The sequence below is a fragment of the Mobula birostris genome, chromosome 6, assembly GCF_030028105.1.
Source record: "Mobula birostris isolate sMobBir1 chromosome 6, sMobBir1.hap1, whole genome shotgun sequence".
In the NCBI taxonomy this organism is placed as follows: Eukaryota; Metazoa; Chordata; class Chondrichthyes; order Myliobatiformes; family Myliobatidae; genus Mobula; species Mobula birostris.
The window spans coordinates 164,617,032-164,644,683 of record NC_092375.1 but is presented as its reverse complement, the minus strand read 5'-3'; the positions used below and the strand labels follow the sequence as shown (position 1 = coordinate 164,644,683).

The window sequence follows — 27,652 nt, the reverse complement described above, 5'->3', positions numbered from 1 at the left end:
TATAAAAATTAGTGAGGGTTTTAGGGGACAGGCCAAATTTCTTTAGTTTTCTCAGGAAGTAAAGGCACTGGTGGGCCTTCTTGGCAGTGGACTCTGCTTGGTTGGACCAAGTCAGATCATTTGTGATATTGACCCCGAGGAGCTTAAAACTTTTGACCTGTTCCACTTGCGCACCACTGATGTAAATTGGGTCATGCGGTCCACTACTCCTTCTGAAGTCAACAACCAATTCCTTCGTCTTGCTGACGTTGAGAGATAGGTTATTGTCTTCACACCGTGCCACCAGGTTCTTAATTTCCTCTCTGTACTCAGTCTCATCATTACCTGAGATATGGCCTACAATTGTTGTGTCATCAGCAAACTTGTATATTGATTTTGATGGAAACTTGGCTACACAATCATGGGTGTACAGTGAGTACAGCAAGGGGCTGAGTACACAGCCTTGTGGGGCACCGGTGCTCAGAGTGATTGTAGAGAGAGCTTGTCCCCTATTTTTACAGCCTGGGTCCTGTCTGTGAGGAAGTTGAAGATCCAGCTGCACATCTAAGTGCTAAGGCCCAGGTTCTGGAGCTTAGGAATCAGTTTATTTGGAATGATGGCATTAAAGGCAGAGCTGTAGTCAATGAAAAGGAGCCTTACGTATGCATCTTTATTCTCCAGGTGTTCTAAGGAGGAACGTAGAGCCAGAGAGATGGCATCTGCCATTGACCTGTTGTTCCGGTAGACGAATTGCAAAGCATCGAGATTGACCAGTAGGCTGTGGTTGATGTGTGCCACAACCAATCTCTCGAAGCACTTCATAGCAATTGATGTCAGAGCCACAGGTCGATAGTCATTCAGGCATGCCACCTTGCTCTTCTTCGGCACTGGGATTATTGTTGCCTTCTTAAAACACGAGGGGACCTTAGACTGAAGCAAGGAGCAGTTGAAGATGTCAGCAAACACTCCAGCTAGCTTGCTTGCACAGGCCCAGAGAACCTGTCCTGGGACGCCATCTGAACCCGTCCCAGGACGCCATCTGGGCCCGTCGCCTTCCTTGGATTTATCTTCAGGAAGGCCCTTCTAACGTCCTCCTCGGTGACAATGAATCTCGATGCCACCAGGTCCGGTTCATCTGGAGGGAGCGGGACACTCCTCTTCTGTTCGAATCTTGCGTAGAATACGTTAAGTTCATCAGGAAGAGAAGCACCACAGTTATTGATATTCTCAGCCTTTTCTTTGCGCCCAGTGATCTCATTTAGACCCTGCCATAGTCTACTGGCATCCCTCTGGTTAGCCTGGGCTTCCAACTTGGCTCAATATTGCCTCTTGGCACCCTTAATGGCTTTCTGGAATTTACGCCTGGATTCCGTGTAGCGACTGGTATCCCTGGACCAGCTCTAGCCTTTAAAAGGGACTTGACCTCATAATTCGTCTAAGGTTTCCAGTTAGGGAATACCTGGATTGTCTTGTGAGACACACAGTCCTCTGTGTATTTCCAAATAAAGTCCGTGACAGCTGAGGCATACTCATCAAGGTTAGCTGCCGAGTCCTTGAATACTAACCAGTCCACCAATTCAAAGCAGTCACGGAGGACCTCATCCATTTCCTCTGTCCAACGCGACACTACTTTTGACACCGTGACCTCCCGGTTCAGTTTCTGTTTGTAAGCCGGGAGGAGGAGTACGGCCTGATGGTCCGATTTTCCGAAGTGAGGTTGTGGGATGGAACGGTAGGCATCCTTGACTGCTGTGTAGCAGTGGTCAAGTATATTCGGGCCTCCAGTGGGGCAGGAGACATGTTGGTATAACTTTGGCAGCGCCTTTCTGAGGTTGGCCTGGTTAAAGTCCCCGGCTGTAATGACCAAAGCCTCCGGATACCTGGTCTCAAGTTCACTGATGTTGGCATACATTATGCTCAGAGCACACTCCACGTCTGCCTGGGGGGGAATGTAGACCGCTGTCAGTATGACCGAGGTGAATTCCCGTGGCAGATAGTAAGGACGACACTTCACCGACAGGTGTTCCAGGTCCGGGCTGCAGGAGCTTGTCAGTGCCACTGTGTCCTAACACCACGCAGTGTTGATCAGTAGGCAGACACCACCTCCCCTCGTCTTGCCCGAAGACGCCGTGCGGTCCATACGATGGATCGAAAATCCCTCTGGTCGGATGGCACAGTCGGGGGTGGCAGGGGAGAGCCAGGTCTCGGTGAAACAGAATACACAGCAGTTCTGCATCTCCCTGCAGTAGGTGAGTCTCCCTTTAAGATCATCCACCTTGTTCTCTATGGCTTGCGCATTAATATGAGGTGTTGCTCCTCCACCTTGAGGGTGGGCTCATCGTGGCACAAGAGGTGGCCATGGACCAACATGCAGGGATTTCTTCCTTTGTGACACTCTTGTCTCTCCCGGCACTTATTCCTGCAAGTGGCCACAGTGCTACAGCTGCCCATTCACCTCCTCCGTTACGTTTAATCAGGGCCCCAAACAGTCCTTTCAGGTGAGGCAACACTTCTCCTGCAGATCTGCTGGGGCCGTCAATTGCATCCAATGCTGCCAATGTGGCCTCCTCGACATTGATGACACCTGTCATAAACTGAGGGACTGCTTCATCGAGCACCTCCACTCCATCCGCCAAAAGTGGAACTTCCTGGTGGCCCAACGTTTTAATTCTGATTCCCATTTCAACATGTCTGGCCAAGGCCTCCTCTTGTGCCACAATGCTGCTTTGGATTTCCAGCATCTGCAGGATTTCTTGAGTTTATAATTAGAATCAAGAAAGCCTTCAAAAAGACTTTTGATGAATGCAACCTTTTTGAGAGTGTATTCCTCATTGTTCCCCTTATCACTACACTACCTGCTCACACCACCAAGATTCTGCATTCCTCCCACACTTCCGCTCCATCACTCCAAACCCAAACTAACCCATTATTGAGTATTAAAACAGTCTCATGAGAGGTAATCATTCTCTGCATATTATCAACATGGAGAAACTTTGAGGACTTTCAAAGATATTAATAATAATCAATCTATGATAGCACCATAGGAGTTATAAGGCAAAGCATTATCAACCAAAATTAGAATGTCAGGTCATTTAAGATGTAGAATACAATAATGAAAATGGATAACATGTTAAGGTAAGCATTGCAAAATATACATAAGAGATCTGGTGAATATCAGGGAAACAAAAATCTTCATGAGTGACTTTTCTAATTGCTATATCACAACTTGTACAATTAATCAACATCGCACAAAATGCGACTATGACTGTTCTGTATGTAAGAAAATCTCCAGTCACTGATATTTTACTTGGAAATTTGTGCATTCTAAATCCAACATTCACCGTAATCTACTCCTTACCTCTCAGAGTCAGCTTTATTCAGGAGCATTTCCCCCTTCAGTAGAGCATCTGAAGTTGCATCCTCGATTGCAAGGCACAGAGTCTTATGTTCTTTAGAGAGTTCTGGCAAACTAAGTGTCTTCATATTAAGTTGCTTCAACTTATTCTCTATGCCTCCCAGTGCATCAAATCCCTTTCGATGGAAACACAATATCAGTAAACCATACTACATCATACATGGATGTACAACAAGCATTTTAAAAAAAATGGAAAGCCTCTAGCTAACGTTGAAAACATGGTGTTGCAGTATTAGTTGGTGAATTTCAGATAACATTGAGGTGTATCAGGTTGCTATATAGCCAAAAGCTTTTCTGTGAATTTCAGATAACATTGGGGTGTATCAGGTTGCTATATAGCCAAAAGCTTTTCTTCTCATGGTTATCGCTTCAGAAAGGTTCAAATAGATAAAGCTCTTTTAGTTATCAAGTAACTAAAGTACAGAATATTCAGAGATTTCAATCCATGTTATTAGCTTTGATGATGAGACCCATTTCTAGCTGTGAAATCATATTGCAGTAGTTGTAAGACCCATCAGGTTCATTCACTCAGAACTGGAATTAAGTTGGCTAGTGAAAGAAGAGAGGGTAACTATTAAAAAGATACAAGTACCAAGAAAGCCAGTGTGCAAAGCTTATGTCCTGCACCTGATATTCATTTTGATCCTATTTGATTAATGGCATTTTTACTTTATTTGGTATCTCTTAAATGAGCTTCCAAAATATTATTTTATGTGGTTTCATTAACTTATTCTGATTGAATTGTTATCTCTGCAGATGGTTAAACCTTTACCTGGGATTAATGGGCAAATGCAAGTTGGGGTTTTGGGAAATATCAACACCAAGAGGAGGGGAGGGGATAAAAGCCAGCCTCACTCACTTTATCAGCAAACAGGACATTCAAAGTTCTGTCTCCTCATTTAGGCTAATTAACAGATCTGATTGCTTTGATTCCCACTTCGTGTTGTATTCTGTTATTATGATGTTACACTTCACTCATCATAATAATTCATATTATAAAAATCATAATAAATCATATTACACTGGTCATTTGGTTTTCCAGACACAATTTTAATTCTCGCTAAAACCAAAAAATTGAAAATGAACTTTGAAAGATAAAAGATAAATGATCCAATTTCTTCTGTAAACATATACATACCATACATAATACACATTATTCAGGATGATTAATCGAAATGTCAGGAAAACCACAAATGCACTATATACTCAGGTGGGTGATCAATGACAAATCATTTTAAGTCCTGAAGAAGGGTCTTGACCCAAAACGTTGACTGTTCATTTCCATGGATGCTACCTGATCTTCTGAGTTCCTCCAGCATTTTGTGTGTGTTGCTTTGGTTTTCCAGCATCTGCAGAATTTTGTGTTTAATTTTAAGTAGCTGTATTTTTTTAAATTCAAAGAACATAGATGAACTTCAATAAAAAATAAATTACAAAAAAAAAGATCAGTCTATCAAGGTGCGAGTCTATTTTTATCATGCCTAATTTCTTTCCAGGAAATTGTAGTGAGATTCCTTCTTGAACCAGTAGTATTTGATCATTTCAGTGGACGGTTTTAAATCAACCATGTTGCTGTGGATTTGAAGTCACACAACACATTGAGTAACAATGACAGGTGTTCTAACCAAAGCTTGTATGTGAACCCACTGCATATGTTTGTACCACTTTCAGATCATAAGAAATAGGGGTGAAAATGGCCACCTGGCCCATCAAACCTGCTCTGCCATTCGATAAGATTATGGCTGATCCGGTCATTGACTCAGCCTTTCCCAGCACTGATCCCCACAGCAATCCGCTCACCGCTGATGGCTAACCAGAGCAACACCCTTTTATCCCAAGTCTCAAAAAAGTTTAACGTTCAGAGGTTCAAAGTAACTTTATTATCAAAGTACATGTCACCATACATAACGCTGAGGTTCATTTCCTTGTGGACATTCACAGTAAAAACAAGAAACAGAATAGAATCGATAAAAGACCACACCCAGCATGATGGAAAAACGAGCATTGTGCAAGACACCAAACTGTACAAATACAAAAATAATAATAATAAGCAATAAATATCAAGACCCTGACCTAGAGTTACACTCCGACTTCAGTTCTTTGCGGGAATGTGACTCACTCTCAGGGCCTCATGACCGGCCGCTTTTTGATTTATTGTATACAATTCTCTGACATTAAATGTACCTATTGAATGTACGATGAAGAGCCCTTGAAAGTGAGTCCATAGGTTATGGGAGCAGTTCAGTGATGGGGTAAGTGAAGTTGAGTGAAGTTATCCCGTCTGGTCCAGGAGACTGATGGTTGAGGGGTAATAACTATTCCTGAACCTAGTGGTGTGGGTCATGAGGCCCCTGTAATTTCTTCCTGATGGCAGTAGCGAGAAGAGAGCATGGCCTGGGTGGTGGGGATCTTTGATGATGGAGCTGCTTTCTTGTGACAATGCTCTGCGTAGATGTGCTAAAGGGTGGGGAGAGCTTTACCTATGATGGAATGAGCTGTATCCACTACTTTTTGCAGCTTTAATTCAATCTGCCTTCTATTGATGAATGGACCCTCTGTCCGTGCTAATACATTACCCCAAGCCCCAAGCCTCCTTATCTTATGGTTAAGGTTTTTATGCGGCATCTTATCAAACGCCTTCTGGAAATCCAAGTATACAACATCCACCTGTTCCATTCTATCCACCGTGCTCATTATATCCTCAAAAACTCAAGAAAGTTTGTCAAACAGGACCTGCCTTCAAGAACCCATCCTGATGGAACCACTTTTATCCAGATGCTACATTCCTGGTGTTACATTCACAGTCTTCCACTCAGCCGAGACCTGGCTAGAGGCCAGTGAATCTTTGGTAAATTATCACAAATGCGTCCACTGTAACTTCTGCTATTACTTTCAACTCCCTGAGATGCATCCTGTTGGGACTAGGGAATCTGTCTACCTTTAGGCACACTAATTTGCTCATCGCTGTCACTTCAGTGACAATGATTGTATTGAAATCATGATCAAGATTACTATTTCTGTCTTTTTGTTCCAGATATTACATTCCTGGATTATTACTTCTCTGGGTTCAATAGCACCAACAACTATACATTGTCATAGAATTTAGAACAGTGCAGCACAGCACAGGCCCTTTCGTTCATGATACTCTGCCAAACTTTTAACTTATTCCACCATCAATCAAACTCTTCCCTCATACATAGACCAAACCCATTCATTTTCCTCCCATCCATATCACGGCCCTAATGTACCAGCATCTACCACTGCATCTGGCAGGGTATTCCAGGCATTTACCACTCTGTCTAAAAAAATCTACTTCTGACATTTCCCCTAACCTTTCCTCCACTCATCTTAAAAGGACGTCCTCTGGTATTAATACACCCGGGTTAAAAGGTGCTGGCTTCTATCTATACAACTTTATCTCACCCTCCTTTGCTCCAAAGCTTACTCAACCTTTCCTTGAAAGACATGTTCTCTAATTCACCTTCTCTAAAGTTTCCACATCCCTCCTATAAAATGGTGACCAGAACTGAGCACAGTGTTCCAAGTGTGGACTAATCAGAGCCCTAGTGTGCATTATCTTTTTTATTTACTTTGTGTGGTAATGCAGTATTATCCATAATAAGTCAAAAACAAAATTCAAAAAATGCTTTAAAAGTATGCATTTAGTAACAATACAACATTAAAGAAAGTAATTGCTTATTCATGTTTGGTCACAATATGTACTGGATAGTTTACTCAAATCTGTTACCCAGAAATGACCCCTTGCTAATGATGTGGAATAAAACAGATCATTAAATTATTAGACTGGAATGAAATGAACATGTCTTTCAATATTGTCTTTGCATGTGAAATCCTCTATTTGTAACTCATTAAACCACCAAATAAAGTGTGAAAGCTGCATTTGTCAACCACTGAGTTCACAATATCTTCAAATACCTTTTATATTAGCCAACATGTGTGAGGTGATTAAGTATAATTGGTAATTATTGTTTAAAAGGGTATAAATTACTCACAAGAACACATGTTCTGCCTGAAATAACTGATGTGCTTATCACTCTGTAAGCAGTGACTTCCTTTTAGAAAATTAGAGGGATGCAAAGTGGTTTGCATCACTTAAACAGTTGTGCCTAGTTTAAAATGAATGGTTCACCACTGCAAATAAAGAAGGGCAATCTTATTCAAGAAGTAATATCACCAAAAGATATTTTTAAAAATATAATTAATCATTTGAAATAGTTGACAAATTAAATTGGATGTATATGTGTAAAGGAAACTGGGTTGAAAAAAACAATGGATTTAACTTTGGGGTTTAAAAGATAATCTGTTAAAACAGTCAGAAAAATAACTCCGGCCATTAACTGGGCACAGTTAAATTTTAATGTTGCTCTTATCTTAGAGTTGTAGAGAAGCAGATCCAATGGGTCACCATATCCATACATTTAATCGAAAACCTATCTACACTAATCCCATTTCCACCTTACCTTCCTCAAAACCTCTCCAAACTACCTACACCTTACCAGAAACACAAATCTAATTTTATACATCACTGCAAAAGATGAAAGCTTCTCACTATCTACCCTGTCTGTCCCTCCCATGATTTAGATAGCTCAATCAGATATTCCTGACCCTGCTTCACTCCAAATGAAATAAGACACAGCCTAACCTTACTTCATTAGCTCCATGATACTAACCAACAGGTCGACAGTAGAATAATTTTCAGTGAAACACAGCATCAGACAAAGCTGTCTCACAGCCCTGACACCTTTCTCAATTTTTCTAACTGCAAACTTGCACCTCACTTCTAGCAACCTCCCTGTGAGAGTAAAACTAATCAAGTTAAAAACTATTTAGCCTTTGTGACTACATTACAGATTTCAGTTTACCCGAACCTTCGTATCAAGCTGTAGTACTCAAATGATACCTGTATTTGTGTATGGTAGGACATCACATTCCAAGAATTGTCAGTTTGTTCAACAAAGCAGATGAGTGGCTGGATTTTACGGTCAATGTCTGCTAAACCAAGGTTCTTTGGCAACATACCTGATTGCAGCACACTATCTTCAGTCAATAAAGTTGTGAAAGCGGAATACTTCCCAGTACTATCCTATAGTAAAGGCAGACATCGATGATGAAACTTGCCAGCAACTTCAATTTATCGACGACTTACAATAATGTGAAGAGCAAGAGGATAAGGTGTGAGAGAATAAAACTAATCAAGTGTGACAGTGGAAAAGTGTGTATGGAACTGGAAAAGATACCAGAGATAGTTAATGAGTACTTTGCTTCAGTATTCACTACAGGAAAGGATCTTGGCAATTGTAGGGATGACTTACAGCGGATTGAAAAGCTTGAGCATATAGATATTAAGAAAGAGGATGTGCTGGAGCTTTTGGAAAGCACCAAGTTGGATAAGTCTCCGGGACCGGACGAGCTGTAACCCAGACTACTGTGGGAGGCGAGGGAGGAAATTGCTGAGCCTCTGGCAATGATCTTTGCATCATCAATGGGGACCTGAGAGGTTCCAGAGGATTGGAGGGTTGCGGATGTTATTCCCTTATTCAAGAAAGGGAGTAAGAATAGCCCAGGAAATTATAGACCAGTGAGTCTTACTTCAGTGGTTGGTAAGTTGATGGAGAGGATCCTGAGAGGCAGGATATGATTAGGAATAGTCAGCATACTTTGTCAAGGGCAGGTCGTGCCTTACGAGCCTGACTGAATTTTTTTTGAGGATGTGACTAAACACATTGATGAAAGTAGAGCAGTAGATGTTGTGTATAGGGATTTCAGCAAGGCATCTGATAAGGTACCCCGTGCAAGGCTTATTGAGAAAGTCAGGAGGCATGGGATCCAAGGGGACCTTGCTTTATGGATCCAGAATTGGCTTGCCCACAGAGGGCAAAGAGTGGTTGTAGACAGGTCATGTTCTGCATGGAGATCAGTGACCAGTGGTGTGCCTCAGGGATCTGTTCTGGGACCCCTTCTCTTCACGATTTTTATAAGTGACCTGGATGAGAAAGTGGCGGGGATGGGTTAGTAAATTTGCTGATAACACAAAGGTTGGGGGTGTTGTGGATCATGTGGAGGGCTGTCAGAGGTTACAGTGGGACATTGATAGGATGCACAATTGGGCTGAGAAGTGGCAGATGGAGTTCAACCCAGATAAGTGTGAGGTGGTTCATTTTGGTAGGTCAAATATGATGATAGAATATGGTATTAATGGTAAGACTCTTGGCAGTGTGGAGGATCAGAGGGACCTTGGGGTCAGAGTCCATAGGACACTCAAAGTTGCTGCGCAGGTTGACTCTGTGGTTAAGAAGGCATATGGTGTATTGGCCTTCATCAACCATGGGATTGAGTTTAAGAGCTGAGAGGTAATGTTACAGCTATATAGGACCCTGGTCAGACCCCACTTGGAGTACTGTGCTCAGTTCTGGTCACCTCACTACAGGAAGGATGTGGAAACCATAGAAAGGGTGCAGAGGAGATTTACAAGGATGTTGCCTGGACTGGGGAGCTTACCTTATGAGAATAGGTTGAGTGAGCTTGGCCTTTTCTCCTTGGAGTGATGGAGGATGAGAGGACACCTGATAGAGGTGTATAAGATGATGGGAGGCATCGATCGTGTGGATAGTCAGAGGTTTTTTCCCCAGGGCTGGAATGGCTAACATGAGAGGGCACAGTTTTAAGGTGCTTGGAGGTAGGTACAGAGGAGATGTCAGGGGTAAGTTCTTTTTTATTAACGCAGAGAGTGGTGAGTGCGTGGAATGGGCTGCCGGCAACAGTGGTGGAGGCAGATATGATAGGGTCTTTTAAGAGACTCCTTCATAGGTACATGGAGCTTAGAAAAATAGAGGGCTATGGGTAACCGTAGGTAATTTCTAAAGTAAGTACATGTTTGGCACAACGTTGTGGGCCAAGGGGCTTGTATTGTGTTGTAGATTTTCCATGTTTCTACTTAGGAAAAAAAAGATATTTGAAGATCAAGGCGATTATCTCCTATTTCTGTCTGAGATCTACAAGCACTGCAAGGCACCAGAAAAATACAGAACAACATAGGCTACCCTCTAATCCTCTGGTACCTCACCTGCTGCTAAGAATGATGTAAATATCTCTGCTAGGGTCCCCAGCAATTTCTGCACTTGCCTCCTGCAGGGTGCTAGCAAGCACCTCATTGGGCCTCAGCTGCCAGTAGGATTGCATGCAAACTCAGTTTCAACAGTTAAGATTTGTCTCTGAAAAATCATTCAAATTAACCGGAAGGGTAAACAAATGAAGGTCTAATTAGTCTTAGTTGGCCATGTTAGTCTTGCCATGACATTCGTTCATCCCGTGCTAAACTCTCAAAATAAGTACTCTATTCTGAGCACTGTCATACAGTCATTGAGTCATAGAAAAGGACAGCAAGGAAACAGGCCTTTCATCCAATCTAGTCCATGTCAAACCATTCAATCTTCCTACTCCCATCAATCTGTACCCGGACCATAGCCCTTCATACCACCACCATCCATGTACCTATCCAAACTTCTCTTAAATGTTGAAATCGAGTTTGCATGCAATCCTACTGTTGGCAGCTCAGGCCCAATGAAGTGCTTGCTAGCACTCTGCAGGAGGCAAGTGCAGAAATTGCTGGGGACCCCAGCAGAGATATTTAAATCATTCTTAGCAACAGGGGAGGTACCAGAGGATTAGAGGGTAACCAATGGTGTTTTGTTCTTCAGGAAAGGCTCTGAAAATAAACCAGGAAATTATAGGCTGGTGAGCCTGACATCCATGGTGGGAAAGTTATTGAAAGATATTCTGGGGGACTGGACATACAACTCATCGACTCACAACCTGGAGGTCCTCCCTTTAACTGAGCACCTAACCCCCTGAACTCTCTTTGCAGGACCTCGTCACTCTCATTGCTACCTAAATGGACCATGACCGCTGGCTTTTCACCCTCCCACTTAAGAATGCTGTGGACATGATTTGAGATCTCTCAGACCCTGGCACCCAGGAGCCAACTTACCATCCGGGAATCTCATTCTCCTCCACAGAACCTCCTTTCTGTTCCTCTAATGAATCCTGCATCACCACAGCTCACCTCTTTCCGCACCCCCCACCTTTCCTTCTGAGTTTCAGAGCCAGACTCAGTGCCAGAGACCTGACCACTGTGACTTTCCTCTTCCAAGTGAACACCTCCCCAACAGTACTCTGCACTGGCCATTTAACCCCTTTCCCCTTCCAGTTTCCTGTGTCTTGCACCTCCAGTGTGACTACCTCTCTGTATAGTCATAGTCATAGTCATATGTCCTATCTATCACACCCTCAGCCTCCCAGATGACCTGGAGTTCATCCAGTTCCAGCTCCAACTCATTAACGGCAGGTGGGGGGGTGTTAGAAGCTGCAGCTGGATGCATTTCCTGCAGGTATAGTCATCATGGAGGTCTCCCTACCTTCCCACATCCTGCAAGAGGGGCATTGCACTATCCTGCCTAGCAATCCCTACTGTTCTAACTGAGCAAATATAAAGAAGGAAGAACAATAAACTGTCGGGGGGGGGTGAAAAAGAACTCTACTTACAGCTTTTTTGCCTTCTCTCACTTAAGCATCTCTTCGCTGAAGCCTCAAAGAGCTAAAGTCTAAAAAATCCCCTTTCTAACTCTATCTACTCCAAGAATGGCTGCTCTGCATGCCCCGCCTTACTTTAAAATGCTGTGGCCAATCAATTCCAAACGCTGATTGGCCACTGTTCAAAGCTCCAAACTGCTACCAGTTTCTGCCTTTTGTACTCGATCGGCAAACCTGATTGAACTTGAGTCACAGGACAGGATCACCAACTGGACAGAAAAAGATTCAGGGACATGTTGTATCCCCACTAAATACAACATGTCCATTGTGGGAATCTCTAGCCCATAGCATATGCCAGGTGTGCTCCACTTGGTAAGCTATCTATGAGCCCACAGCATTAACCACCAACTGCCCAACTGTGTCAGAGTCTGGGCCTATCAGCTACCTAAACAAACTACATCCTGGACTTCCAGTGAAAATTAAGTACACACTCTGAATTTTTACTCCAATTAAAAAGGGTCATACACCATTTTAATGATTAATTTTTGATTTCATAATCATTCATTGGTCAAATTCAGGGTGCTTCTGTGGGCATTACTGAAATACTGCAAGCACATATGTCAAATAAAGTGGTTACAATAAAAATACACACAATGGTGGCAGCGAAGCAATCGTCATTATCATTTGTTGTGAAGCAACAAACCATCTCACAGTTTATTCACAGAAGCTGGTTGCCATGCTCTACAAATAGTTACGGCATTGACCAGCTTGTTTGGTTCGCACCTCAGCAAAGGCATTTACTTCATCTGAGGTACACGCTTCTGATGTGTCAGATGCAATCCCAACATCTTCCACCCTTTGCAGCAAGATTTCATCCCACTCCAGGCAATTCAGAAGGCACCAACATTTGTCAGCACACTGTGGAACAGCAGGAATGTAGTAGAAGCAGCTTCATAAAAAACAAATTGATTTTCAAAACTTTATATCGATGGAATTGCACTGAACTGATTTTCTGAACACCCTCAAACTAAATTATTTTCTTCTATTTATTTTATAATTGATTAATATTTTTGCTCGTTTGCTTGCAACTTCCTGATCCACATTAGGGAACAGGCGAGCATCTCTCCTGGTATCAGAAAATTAATACTTCAGTTTGCATTTTTATTGTAATACTCAGATACATTTAGAAAGCAGATCAGAGACAAGAGTAAAAATTGAGTGAAACAGATCTATATTTACAGGAACTTGCAAGTGTGAGAAAATCAAAGGTGAAATCTTCAAACTCATTTTATGTGTATGAACACAAATTTTGGTCCAGATCTCAGGATTAAAGTATTATGATGAATGAAGCAATGCGTCAATGGGTTAAGCAACATAACTAAACAAATATGAGAAATTGATTTGGTGTGAGTGGCACTATCAAGTTTCACTGGTATTGGTATGAGATGGTATCCATGCCAGTATGTAGTATGGGTTTGATTTAAACAGTCACTGAATTGGTTGTCTAAAATGGCTTACATACTTTAAACCTCAGAATAAGACTGCAAGTATTTATAGAGGCACAGATTGTTTTGGAAAACCAAAAATAATCAGGGAACAAGGATGACCAGGCAGATCTTGACACCAACTAATACATTATTGCCAATTGGTTATCATTCTGTTCACAATTTATCATCTGGATGATGACCAAACTGGCTGGTGGCTAAGCCAAAAATCTGTGACATGAACACACAGTTAGCACCCTGGATGCAATACAACCATTACATTCTTATAGAAACTGCTTCTCCAGCCCTATTATTTTTTAAAGGCACTTGATACAAGTTAAAATGACTGTATTCACATTATCTGAAACACATAATCCTCTAACTACAAATCAGAGATCTGAAAGATTCAGCATTGGCTCACTAGCTGAGCTCCCTTTGTACCCTTGCCTAAATTAGGATGAAAAATTGATGAAAATGGAGTGAGACTTGTACGCCCTGGACCACTTCTACAGGGTACTTGGAAATTTCTGGTATCTTTTACAGAGGTGAATCAGTTGTGCCCATACGTTCTCAGCCCTCTCGGAGGTTAATTGCCTGAAATGTTTATGCATTATGTAGATTTCCGGATAAAGCATCATGAAGAGATACCGTATATTACAACAAAAATCCTGATGGTATCCACATTGTGTAGTGACAGTAGCAGCAAACTGCTCCACAACATACAGATCCTAGACTTAATGCAGACACACTGCAATTCAAGACTGCTTAATGATAGATACCAGTCTATCACTCCACTCATCATTGGACCCTATACAGAGTAACATGTGAGTCGTCAGAGAATTTATTTCTCAGATCCAACACCAGTCAAACCTGGTAGAGTATCGTAAGAGTTCCAACTGGAGGAGTAGGTTATTAAGTGTTTCATGTGTTTAATTAATACATTTTAATTAAGTAATCTATTTGATTAAATTGCTTTAGTTCCTGAAGGTCTCTGAAATGCTGACACATTTAAAACCTTTTAAGTTACATTCACAAATAAGAGAAAATCTGCAGCTGCTGGAAATCCAAACAACACACACAAAATGCTGAAGGAATTCAAAATTACAATGTTGGCTTTGCCTCCCATCGGGATATTTCCAAGGGCACCACCTGGGAACTACTTGCCTTGAGGGCAACACAACAATGTGCTAGAAATCTCCAGGGTACAGAAGGCTGTCCTAATTGTTCCTTGGCATCCATCAATAGCTCTGGTGGATGGATGCTGCAGGCAATGGGTCAAATTTGATTTGATTTGGTTCAGTATTATTAATGAAAGAGATTTTTCAATGTAATTTTATCAACATTGCTTCCTTTATCCTTCTTCCAAAATCATTCATTTATTCAGGTGCCTTGCCATTCGGCGTGTGCGATCATGTACCTGACCCTCCGAATTGTACTTGTTGCCTCCCCTGTTTCTAACCATGATGTTATTCCATCTATCATTTTCATTCTCTGCCTGCCTCTGCTTCTTTTTCCTTCCAGCTTTCCAGTTGTAACTAAATGTTCTAACGTCTCTCTTCGCATGATGTGTCCAAAGAATTTTGATTGCTGTTTTCTGATTTTTGTTATAAGTAATGTACGTTTTGTAACTCAAATCAACTACAGTCTTCCAAAATAGAACACAACAAATATCAACTGATCTTCCTAACAAAAGTGTACGCTACGTAAAGATGTCTTGGATGTATAAAGCACAAATGTTAACATGGCCGCAAATCAAAACTGACCTTATTTGCACTTCTAAAAAAGTCATATGCCTCTTGAAGCAACACATCTCGATCCTTCATGAGGAGCCAAAACTCCTCACACATCAGTTGCATTTTCTGATTTTGAAGTGCCATCTGTTCCTTTTCTGTGATCTCTGCATTAAGCAATATCTCGTCAGCCTCACCTTTCAATCTTTCAACCAGTGAGGTAAATTCCTGCAATAAAATAGTTAAAATTTTTTTAAACTTCCAAAAGCCACAGAGAAAACATCTGAAAAAATATATAACTATGTTAAAAACACAAATACGAGGAAATCTGCAGATACTGGAAATTCAAGCAACACACACAAAATGCTGGTGGAACGCGGCAGGCCAGGCAACATCTGTAGGAAGAAGTAAAGTCGACGTTTCAGGCCGAGACTCTTCATCTCGGCCCAAAACGTCGACTGTACTTCTTCCTATAGATGCTGCCTAGCCCACTGCGTTCCACCAGCATTCTCTGTGTGTTGCCATAACTATGTTAATTTTATATCCCGTAATACAGACCAGAAAGCATGTAAAATGGTGATTATTTTGAAACAATTATATTGTCTATTACTTCCAGTAAAAATGTAAAGGCAGCAGCCATTTGATTCACTAATTCCACATCAGTTCTTAAAGTATTTTCATCAGTCCTATGATCCCATTTATTTGTGTGTAGTCTACACTCATTTGCACGCCGATCAACTCCACAACCAACTTACATGCTAGAACATTAACTGAAAAACATAAGCATTTTATTTATGTAACCATCCTTATTGTGGTATCTTATTAAAAGCCTTTGGAAAATACAAACGCTGGTGGCTTCTTTATTTGTCTTGTTATTTATTTCCTCAAACAAAAATGCTAATATATTTGTCAAACATAATTTTGCTTTTATAAAATGATGTCTTATCATGTTAAGCATCTGTTATTGTATATTATTAATGGACTACAGCATTTTTAACTCAACTGATGTCAGAACAGTTCATCTATAAAGTAATATTGATGCACCCTTGCTATTCTTGAGTAGCAATTTATTTGAAACCAAAATGTTAACAGGACCTCCAAAATGTGTGAAGTAACTTGCAGCACATTTTCTGTTAGAAAACCCTTTTCCCACAAGCAGGTTAAAGTGCAGCTCAGAGGACTCAAGGGCCTGTTGGCAGCTGTTTCTTTTCAGAAGCCAGTGATAATAAATTATATTCTGATCCTGGTTATCCACTTGCTTTTGCTAATATACGCCAGGAAGCACAAGGAATAGGACGACATAAAAGTTCAAGTGAAAATTGCATGTCAATAGCAATTTCCCATTTCCCAAGGCAATTGCTTACCTGCATACAATTGCTCTGCAGTGAAACCTGGCTGTGAATGCATTCACAATTTCAATGACTTTGATCTTAAATCAGTACACACTTGAACAATGAAAGATTATTATGTGTTTGTACAATACTTACATGGAGTGATAACTTTTCTTTCTACATTTTATAAGTACCTTACATGACAGCAAAGTAACTACTTAGTAAGCTCCAAAGTTAATGATTAAATTTCATTTTGTTCTTTTTAAAATAAAAACAAACATGTACATTTTATTTCACTTTAGTATCCTGGTCTAAAAATTTCAAGAAATGTTGTGTTTCAATACTACTTCATGCCAGGGAGATGATATGGATTAAAAGTTAGAACATAGAACTGAAAGTACAGTATGGATCCTTTGGTCCACAGTGTGGTTCTGCCATATTTAACACACTCCTTGTTTAAACCCCTTCTCTCCCACTCAGCCTATAATCCTCTATTTTCCTTAGGCCATGTGCCCAATGTCACTATTACATCAGCCTCTACCACCCACCCCAGGCAGTGGGCTCCAGGCACCGACCACGCTCTGTATAAAAAACCTACCTCTGACATCTCTTCTAAACTTTACTCCATGCACTTTGAATAGATATTTTCTGGTATTGGCCATTGCTGCCCTGGGAGAAAGGTGCTGGTCCTGTTTATCTGTGCCTCTCATAATTTTATACACCTCCATCAAGTCACCTCTCATTCTCCTTTGCTTCAAAGAGAAAAGTGCTACCATGCTCAACCTTTCCTCATTCAACATGTTTTTTAATCGTGGTAGCATCCTGGTAAATCTCCTTTGCACATGCTCTAATTTCTTTCTAGAACCAGAAGTGCAGTCTAACCAGAGTTTTACAGAGCTGCAACATTACCTCACATCTCTTCAACTCAATTCCCCAACTAATGAAAGTGAACACATCATACACCTTCTTAACCATCCTATCAACTTGCACAACAGCTTCAACAGATCTATGGAAGTGGACCACAAGATCTCTCTGTTCCCCTACACTGCTAAGAATCCTGCCATTAAGGTTGTACTCCACTTTAAAGTTTGATCTTCCAAAGTGTATTATTTCACATTTTTCCAGATTGAACTCCATTTGCCATGTTCTCAGGCCAACTCTGTACTTTGTCTATATGCTGATGTAACCTACAATAATCTTCTGCATTATCCACAACACCACCAACCTTCATGTCATCTGCAAACTTAACCATCCACTTCCTCATCCAAATCATTAATAATAATTACAAAGAGTGGGGGCCCCAGAACAGGTCCCTGTGGAACACCACTGGCTTTGATCTCCAGGCACCATCATCCTCAGCATTCTGCAGGCATATCAATTCTGAATGCACACAGCCAAGATTCCATGGATCCCGTGTATCATGAGCCTACCGTAGGAACCTTGTCAAATGCCTTACTAAAATCCAAATGCACCACATCCACCACTTTACTTTCATCCGTATGTTTTGACACCTGCTAAAAAGATTCATTCAAGCTCAAGAAGCACAGTCTGCCCCTCATGAAGCCACACCGACTAGCCTTAATAAGACAATGTTTCTCCAAGTGCTTGTAAATCCTGTCGCTAAGATTACCTTCAAATGCTGTTCTGGAGAGCGTCCACATACCTTTGCTTTACACTCAAGCTCTCGGTGTTCTTGCTGCAGCTGTTCATTTTCAGTCAGGGATGAGCCCAGTTGTTCATTCTGTAAATATGTCTCACCATGGTGCTGAAACCACTGCATCACCTTTGCCAGTTACAGAGAAGGTAGGTAAATATATTTAGTATAAAGCATAATACGGACAAATTATACTCACCTATTTTCATTCATAGCAATCAATGAAATAGCATAGACACCACATATAGCAGTCATACTTATATTGACTTCTGTAAATGCATGGGTGCATGTTTAATGCATGTTTACTGAAAAATATTAAGTCATGAAGCTAATTACAGTTATAAGGTAAGACAATTTATAACGAAATAAAACAACTGAATGATCTGTAAGAATTTAGTTTTCTTAGTTTTAAACTAAATCTAAAATTCCTCTTAATATTTAAGACTGCATGGAAGAAAATTACCATTTATACTTAAGTCAAATAATTATAAATCATTATTATTCAATTTGGCAAGGTGAATGGCAATTATTTTATGTTATTTTCTCAGCTAAAACTGAGCTTAAATGAGAACAGTTAATTGTTTTAAAAGGACGTACATTTAAAAACAGAAGTGAAAGTGAATCAACCTGATAGAAAATATTTTTCATCCCATTAATGAAAACAATGAATTCCAAACCCTTTCCCAGTGATCTTTTGAAAGTGATTTTTAAACTTCAGGAGGTAAAAATTGGTGGTATTTATTCTCCATTCTGAGATGTGCTCTTGAAAGTTGCACTTGATCACCAGTTTTATTTTGGAAAAATTGTAAAATCTTCAAAAACAAACTATCAATGGCAGCTCTTTTAACCAATTAATATATCCCCAAAAAGAAAACAATTCGGTACTGGAGCAAGAATTGAACTACTTCCAGAATAAATTTGCAGAATGTTAGTAAAAATATAGATTGGACTCTTACCTCATCTACCTGCTGCTCCCACTGATATAGTTGCAGAATTTGTTCCAGACCGCACCGCTGGTGATGGGATTGTTCCTCCACCTGTCTCCTCCTGTCCTGTAGCATTTCCAATAGACTCTCAATTTTCATGCAGCTGCTATGAGCACCATAAATTAATTCAGAATTTATTTTAGATCCAGGCGCCTTAAACTCTTTGATAATGGTGATGAGTTCTTGACTTTTGTTAAGAAGATCCATTGAGTTTGTTAAAAGAACTACAACAGAAGTAAATTGCTCAGAATCAGATCACAGTTCACAAACAGTCAGCATTTGATATACTTCTAAAATCATTTATATCAGATTTTTGTTCGCAGAAAATTTCAGATAATGATTAAAATACACACAAAATGCTGGACGAACTCAACAGGCCAAGCAACATCTATGGAAAAAAAAAGTTCCTGCTGAAGGGTTTCAGCCTGAAACGTCGACTGTACATTTTTCCATAGATGCTGCCTGGCCTGCCGAGGTCCTCCAGCATTTTGTGTGTGTTGCATGGATTTCCAGCATCTCTCGTTAATGATTGAAATATGATTGGAATGTATCAGTCCTACCTGAATGTCTATTAATTGGCTCATATCTTCTCTAATTCATTACCAATGTTTTTCCTGCTTTTTCTTTTAAAATCTCCATTGTTGCAAAAGCAAGGAAGTTATAAACTTATCTGCAGCCTCCACTGTCATGAATGTTTTGTAAATGATCTGGAAGACGTATATTTGTGTGAGGTGACTGGATATCAGGCCACCCAACCTCAAAATTGGAAGGCTCTTTCAAATGATTGAGAACATGTACACATCCAATTTGAACCACTCCAATCAACAGTGGTGCTATGATATTATACCACTTTGCTTCTAATTTCAATGATCTCTCAGCATGTTGCTTATTCTCTGCTCAATGAGTGTCAATTCTTCTTCCTGGGCACATTGGTTGAAGGTTTTGAAAACTCATTGAATTCTGGGATGGTACAAGTGGATTGGGAAAAAAAAACAAGTGCGGTTCCCATGTTTAAGAAGGCAAGGGGTCAAAAATTGTCTAGTTAGGTTAATATGTATTATTGACAAAATGTAAGAGTCAATAATCAAAGAAGAAATAGCTAATCACCCAGTAAAGCTTAGTCTAATCAAACAACTGTCAGCATGAAAAGACAAATTATGTTTGATAAACTTTCCTGAGTTTTGAGAATGTGATAAGCAGAGTAGCTAGAGGGGAATTTGTAGATGTGGATAATTTGGATCTACAAAATCATACAATAAGGTGCCATACAAAAGGTTGGTTCACAGTTTAAATGTTTATGTCATTAGAAGAATTGTGTTCACACGGATTGAAATTGGTTAGCACATAAAAAAGAGTTGGAATAAATGAGCCTCTTTCATGTCAGAAGGATGTAACTAGTGAAGTACCCTAGGAATCAGTTTGTAGCCCTTAGTTACTTACTAAGTACTTTAATAACCAAGAGTAGGTGTCCAAGTTTGGCAGTAATACAAAAAAGTAGATGGAAGAGCAAGTGATGATGAGGTTATAATTACGCTGCAATGTGATATATTTAGATTGAAAGAGGGAACAAAAACTTTGCAATTAAAATGTAATGTGGAAAAGTATGAAGTCATGCACTTTGGTATGAAGAGTCAATAGGCAAGTTAAAAAAAATCACTGCAAAAAGAGTACAGTACAAAGGGTTCCAGATGTTCTTATGCATGAATCGCACAAGGTTAACAGACAAGTGAAAATGCAAATGGTATGTTTGCCTTTATTGCAAAGGATCTGAGTTTAAAAATAGGGACATTTTGTTACAATTATACAAAGTGTGAGCAGGACACATACGAACAATTTTCAGGTGAATGAGTCATCTGTCACAGAAATCGAAGTTCGAGGAATGGATTCTAGTTCTTCTTTCTGTAGCCCCATCTCCCTTGTTCTCCTTGTCATTCCTAACAATCTCCAATGTTTGTGATACTTATATTATGTTCTACTAAATTATATAATCTGCATATGATGTTTTCCAGATACCTTTGCTGGGACAAAGTAATTCACATGGATGGTCTTAAAAGCTTCTGGCAACAGAGATCACAAACATCCACAATTAATACTGGGAGTTTGACCCTCTGAGTACACAAATATCCCAGCTTGTAACCATCTTTGATGTGCTAAGTGACATAACTGCATTGTCTTGTGCTTGGCTAATGCAGACAAGAAGAGGTCACTTCACTTTGCAAAGTAAACTCTTAACAAGCAGCAACCCAATGTGGGCTATCAGCCTGTATTCTGTAACAGTTTGGAAAGCTCTGCATCCAAATTTAAACTGATTGTTGTTTGCAATCTACATTAAGAACTTGAGAATTATTCTTGTTTACAACTAAAGGCTGAGCAAAGAATATATGTTAACTATTTAACATTATCACCAAATTTTGGAACGGTCATGTCACTGTGCTGGAAAGCTGAGCTCAGCTCTCAGGCCCTGGACAGTGAAATCCGTCACTCCACAACAATAACCATGGACTGTGCAAATAGTATGCAATCACTGATTTTCAATAAATATTTTATTTTTCATTGAAATTGAGTTCTTTATCACTTAAAAATAGGCATAGTACTGTGCATAGTTCTAGTGCCCTTACCCAAGAGGGATACACGACCATAAGACACAGGAACAGATTAGGCCATTTGGCCCATCGAGTCTGCTCCGCTATTCAATCATGGCTGATCCTTTTTTTTAACCTCCTCTTCAACTCCACTTCTCGGCCTTCACCTCGTAACCTTTGATGCATTTCCATCAAGAACCTATCAATCTCTGCCTTAAATACATCCAACAAACCGGCCTCCACAGCTGCATGTGACAACAAATTCCATAAATTCACCACCCTTTGGCTGAAGAAATTTCTCCTCATCTCTGTTTCAAAAGGGCGCCCCTCTATCCTGAGGCTGTGCCTTCTTGTCCAAGACTCTCCCAACATGGGAAACATTCGAGTATTTCTTCTTTTTTGGAATACACATGTCCTGCACCTTCCTCATTTTTCCCAGAAATGCACGCCATTGCTGCTCTGCTAACATCCCTGCCAGCAGCTCCTTCCAATTTACTTTGGCCAACTCCTCTCTCATACCCCTGTAATTTCCCTTACTCCACTGAAATACTGCCACATCAGACTTTACTTTCTCCCTATCAATTTTGAAGTTAAACACAATCATTTTGTGATCACTGGTTCTTAAGGATTCTTTTACCTTAAGCTCTCTAATCACCTCCGGTTCATTACAAAACACCCAATCCAGTATAGCTGATCCCCTAGTAGGCTCAACGACAAAATTGTAGTATTAGAGGCAATATAAAGAGATGCACAAGGCTAATTCATGGAAGAGATAATTATCCAATCAAGAGAGGCTAAACAAGTAGGGGGTCTATATTATTTTAAGTTCAGAAAAATTAAGAATGATCTCAGTGAAACATATTTAAGATCATAAGAGGGCTGTTTTCACCAGCACAAGACCCTTGAACCAGGGAACAGTTTCAAGATAAAGAGCTAGTTATTTTAAACAAAGGCACATAGAAATTTCTTCATGCAGGAAGTGGTAAGTCTCTAGAATTTCTGTCCCAAAGGGTTGTGGAGGTTAGATCATTAGAGATATTATTAGGGAATCAGAGAGTGGTATTGGATCTTTCAGTACATTAAGTTTACATTAACCATGAACCACCCATTTAAACTAAACCTACAATAACCCCATTCTTTATTCTCACTACATTGTCATTGAAAATGGAGTTAGATCTTTTTTTTTGAAAGACCAGGGAAGTTGAGGACTATGAGAATTTGGCACAGTAGAGTTGAGGCCAGGGGCAGATAAGCCATATTGTATTGAATGTTGGGACAGGCTTGAGGAACCAGGTGGTTCTCCTCTGTTCCTATTTTCTGGTTCCTTGCATTTGATATTTAGGCCAGAACAGGATTCAGTCATAACTCAAGTGTGCCAGGCTTGCTATTGAAAAATGACAATCAATAAGGGAAAATTAACATCATTAAGAGAAGGAAAAATATGCAAGGAATTCAAACTGCAGGCAGATAGTTCACCTTCCATCACTTGAGATGCAATTGTTTCTGTGTCAACTTCTTGGGCCGAGACCCTTCATCAGGACTGAAATGTCCAAAATGTCAAATGTTTACTCTTTTCCATAGATGCTGCCTGAACTACTGAGTTCCTCCAGCATGTTGTGTGTGCTGCTCGGATTTCCAGCATCTGCAGATGTTCTCGTGTTTGTGAATCACATTATCTGCATGTTCCCTATAAATTACAACAGCTGTAGCTCACCCACACCAACAGTGGAATCAAATTGCAAATGTAGAATTAGTCAAGCTACTGGCATCAATTAAAAACGCAAACACTAGGAAATCTGCAGATGCTGGAATTTCAAGCAACACACATAAAAGTTGCTGGTGAACGCAGCAGGCCAGGCAGCATCTCTAGGGCCTGCTGCGTTCACCAGCAAGTTTTTATGTGTGGCATCAATTAACATCTTTCCCTGAATGCATTCTTTTTTCTCTACCAGTCCATACCAATATGAAAGAGATAATGTAAATAATTAAACTACTTGCATTTACACAATTGATCAAAGCCATCTCTGTGATCTTAAGAGTGATTGTTGATAACTTTCTCAAAAAATGTTGAGCAAACAAAAGGACAGAAAATTGAAAGGTGTAGATAACAAAACAATGTTGTACCAATACTACAGGTGTAGTATTAACCTAGTTTTTCATACTTTTGACAAAAGATGATTGACCTGAAACATGAATACTGTTTCTTGCTGCACAAATACTGCTGACCTGTCTGTGAACAGCCTGTGATTACTTGCCGCACACTGTCAAAATAATTTTATAAAGATCATAATTTTATGGCCAAGGAAAAGGTTTGTATTAACCTCATTCTGCTTCCCCTTAGCAATTAAGAATACTTAGGCAAAATTCAATGCAACTACTTGCCTTTCTTAAGCTGTTGGTGTTCGTACAGAAGTTGCTTCAAAGATTCCAGGTCATCAAGTATCTGATCACTGTTCAGAAAGTCTTCAGCTTCATCAATTTTTATAGCAAACTGAAAAGTATATTTTATTTTAGCAGAATCAATTTTAAGATAGAACATAGAACAGTACAGCACAGTACAGGACCTTCAGCCCACAATGTTGTGCCGACCCTCAAACCCTGCCTCCCATATAAGCCCCCACCTTAAATTCCTCCAAATACCTGTCCAGTAGTCTCTTAAACTTCACTAGTGTATCTGCTTCCACCACTGACTCAGGCAGTGCATTCCACGCACCAACCACTCTCTGAGTAAAAAACCTTCCTCTAATATCCCCCTTGAACTTCCTACCCCTTACCTTAAAGCCATGTCCTCTTGTATTGAGCAGTGGTGCCCTGGGGAAGAGGCGCTGGCTATCCACTCTATCTATTCCTCTTATTATCTTGTACACCACTATCATGTCTCCTCTCATCCTCCTTCTCTCCAAAAAGCCCTAGCTCCCTTAATCTCTGATCATAATGAGGCTTTAGTGAAGAGACCATTAAGCAATAAACTTCCATTAAACAACACTTTAAATTTATGATCAAAAAATTGGCTTTGATAGTTTAAAATCATATTTCATTGCTCATTACTGACCTCCAGAGCTTGATCAAAGAACTCAGAGGCCATTTTTAAAAGTTTCTTGCGACTTTCAAGCAATTGGTTGAGTGTTTTCCAGTTCTCTCCCAGAGACTTTCCCATCTCATCGTACAATTGACTCTGGTCTATATGGGCCTCCGCTGTTTTGTCAGCTTCATGCAGCAAATCTTTGACACCTTCTTCATGTGCCTGTTACAGAGAAAGACCCTAAAAATATTTATGTTTATTATGCAATAAAATATTTATATTGAAAACAATTTCAATATCTTACTTTTTCCCAACCAGTTTGGTTATGACTTCTGACTTTTTATTCCTAAACATTTCTTCTGGCTGGGGCAATTGACTCAGCCCAACTCTGTGAAAGGATTTTTTTACTGTCAAATAAGCCTGCTGATCAAACATTGAATTCGATAATTTCACCAAATAACTAACTCTGGGGTAAGAAACAACATTAGTAAGGGAAACACGAGGAAATCTGCAGATACTGGAAATTCAAGCAACACACATCGAAGTTGCTGGTGAACGCAGCAGGCCAGGTAGCATCTCTAGGAAGCGATACAGTTGACATTTTACCGAGACCCTTCGTCAGGACTAACTGAAGGAAGAGTTAGTAAGAAATTTGAAAGTGGGAGGGGGAGGGGGAGGGGGAGATCCAAAATGATAGGAGAAGACAGGAGGGGGAGGGATGGAGCCAAGAGCTGGACAGGTGATTGGCAAAGTGGATATGAGAGGATCATGGGACAAGAGGTCCGGGGAGAAAGACGGGGTGGGGGGGGAACCCAGAGGATGGGCAAGGGGTATAGTCAGAGGGACAGAGGGAGAAAAAGGAGAGTGAGAGAAAGAATGTGTGTATATAAATAACAGATCGGGTACGAGGGGGAGGTGGGGCATTAGCGGAAGTTAGAGAAGTCAATGTTCATGCCATCAGGTTGGAGGCTACGCAGACAGAATATAAGGTGTTGTTCCTCCTACCTGAGTGTGGCTTCATCTTTACAGTAGAGGAGGCCGTGGATAGACATGTCAGAATGGGAATGGGATGTGGAATTAAAATGTGTGGCCACTGGGAGATTCTGCTTTCTCTGGCGGACAGAGCATAGGTGTTCAGCAAATCGGTCTCCCAGTCTGCATCGGGACTCGCCAATATATAGAAGGCCACATCGGGAGCACCGGACGCAGTATATCACCCCAGCCGACTCACAGGTGAAGTGTCGCCTCACTTGGAAGGACTGTCTGGGGCCCTGAATGGTGGTAAGGGAGGAAGTGTAAGGGCATGTGTAGTACTTGTTCCGCTTACAAGGATAAGTGCCAGGAGGGAGATCAGTGGGGAGGGATGGGGGGGACGAATGGACAAGGGAGTTGTGTAGGGAGCGATCCCTGCGGAAAGTGGGGGGGGGGGGGGAGGGAAAGATGTGCTTAGTGGTGGGATCCCGTTGGAGGTGGCGGAAGTTACGGAGAATAATATGTTGGACCCGAAGGCTGGTGGGGTGGTAGGTGAGGACCAGGGGAACCCTATTCCTAATGGGATGGCGGGAGGATGGAGTGAGAGCAGATGTATGTGAAATGGGGGAGATGCGTTTGAGAGCAGAGTTGATGGTGGAGGAAGGGAAGCCTCTTTCTTTAAAAAAGGAGGATTTCTCCCTCATCCTGGAATGAAAAGCCTCATCCTGAGAGCAGATGCGGCGGAGATGGAGGAATTGCGAGAAGGGGATGGCATTTTTGTAAGAGACAGGGTGAGAAGAGGAATAGTCCAGATAGCTGTGAGAGTCAGTAGGCTTATAGTAGACATCAGTAGATAAGCTGTCTCCAGAGATAGAGACAGAAAGATCTAGAAAGGGGAGGGAGGTGTTGGAAATGGACCAGGTAAACTTGAGGGCAGGGTGAAAGTTGGAGGCGAAGTTAATAAAGTCAACAAGCTCAGCATGCGTGCAGGAAGCAGCGCCAATGCAGTCGTCGATGTAGCGAAGGAAAAGTGGGGGACAGATATCAGTTCTCAGGATGAGGCTTTTCATTCCAGGATGAGGGAGATGTCCTCCTTTTTTAAAGAAAGGGGCTTCCCTTCCTCCACCATCAACTTTACTCTCAAACCCCTTGCCCATCCTCTGGGTTTTTCCCCCCCTCCCCCTTTTCTTTCTCCCTAAGCCTCCTGTCCCATGATCCTTTCATATCCCTTTTGCCAATCAACTGTCCAGCTCTTGGCACCATCCCTCCCCCTCCTGTCTTCTCCCATCATTTTGGATCTCCCCCTCTCCCTCCCACTTTCAAATCTCTAACTAGCTCTTCTTTCAGTTAGTCCTGACGAAGGGTCTCGGCCCGAAACGTTGAACGTTTCTCTTCCTAGAGATGCTGCCTGGCCTGCTGCGTTCACCAGCAACTTTGATTAGTAAGGGAATCTATGGACTTATCAAATGTCACAAAATCATTTTATTCAATACTGCTTAAAAGTGAAGGAAAATTACAATGCTTATATTCTGCCTGTATTTGACCCCAGATCAAGCAACTTTATATATTTTAAAACTATATTTCTTTTGTTGATAACTGGCCTCCAAAGTTTACTTGAAGACTTCATGATCTAAGTTTAAAAGTATTGTACAAGAGTTAACAGGATATCTGACAAAGGCTGGTAAAGATTAAAAGTTGGTAGTCGTCCAGCTTCTCATCATTTAAAATCAAACAATGCCGGGCAAGCAGTGTCTGTGAAAAAGAAAGCAGGCCTGGAAATCTAATCGTGTTGAGCTTATTTTTAAGTGATCCATAACTCAATTTCAATGAAAGATAAAATATTTATTCAAAATCAGTGCTATTTGCATAGTCCATGGCTATTGTTGTGAAGTGACGGATTTCACTGTCCAGGGCCAAGAGTTGAGCTCACTTTCCAGCACAGTGACA

General features: G+C 40.9%; 1 protein-coding gene across 2 annotated transcripts in view; it reads right to left on the bottom strand.

Annotated features, from left to right (window-relative positions):
- The window catches only part of ccdc141 (coiled-coil domain containing 141), a 142,616-nt gene that overhangs the window by 100,437 nt on the left and 14,527 nt on the right, over nucleotides 1–27,652 (bottom strand). For both annotated transcript variants that reach the window (XM_072261776.1, XM_072261777.1), the window contains exons 3-8: nucleotides 24,764–24,955; nucleotides 24,094–24,202; nucleotides 19,100–19,353; nucleotides 18,153–18,272; nucleotides 15,192–15,386; nucleotides 3,338–3,510 (exon numbers count right to left, since the gene is read on the bottom strand). In XM_072261776.1, the coding sequence (XP_072117877.1) occupies nucleotides 3,338–3,510; nucleotides 15,192–15,386; nucleotides 18,153–18,272; nucleotides 19,100–19,353; nucleotides 24,094–24,202; nucleotides 24,764–24,955 (1,043 nt within the window). The remainder of the gene's footprint in view (nucleotides 1–3,337; nucleotides 3,511–15,191; nucleotides 15,387–18,152; nucleotides 18,273–19,099; nucleotides 19,354–24,093; nucleotides 24,203–24,763; nucleotides 24,956–27,652) is intronic.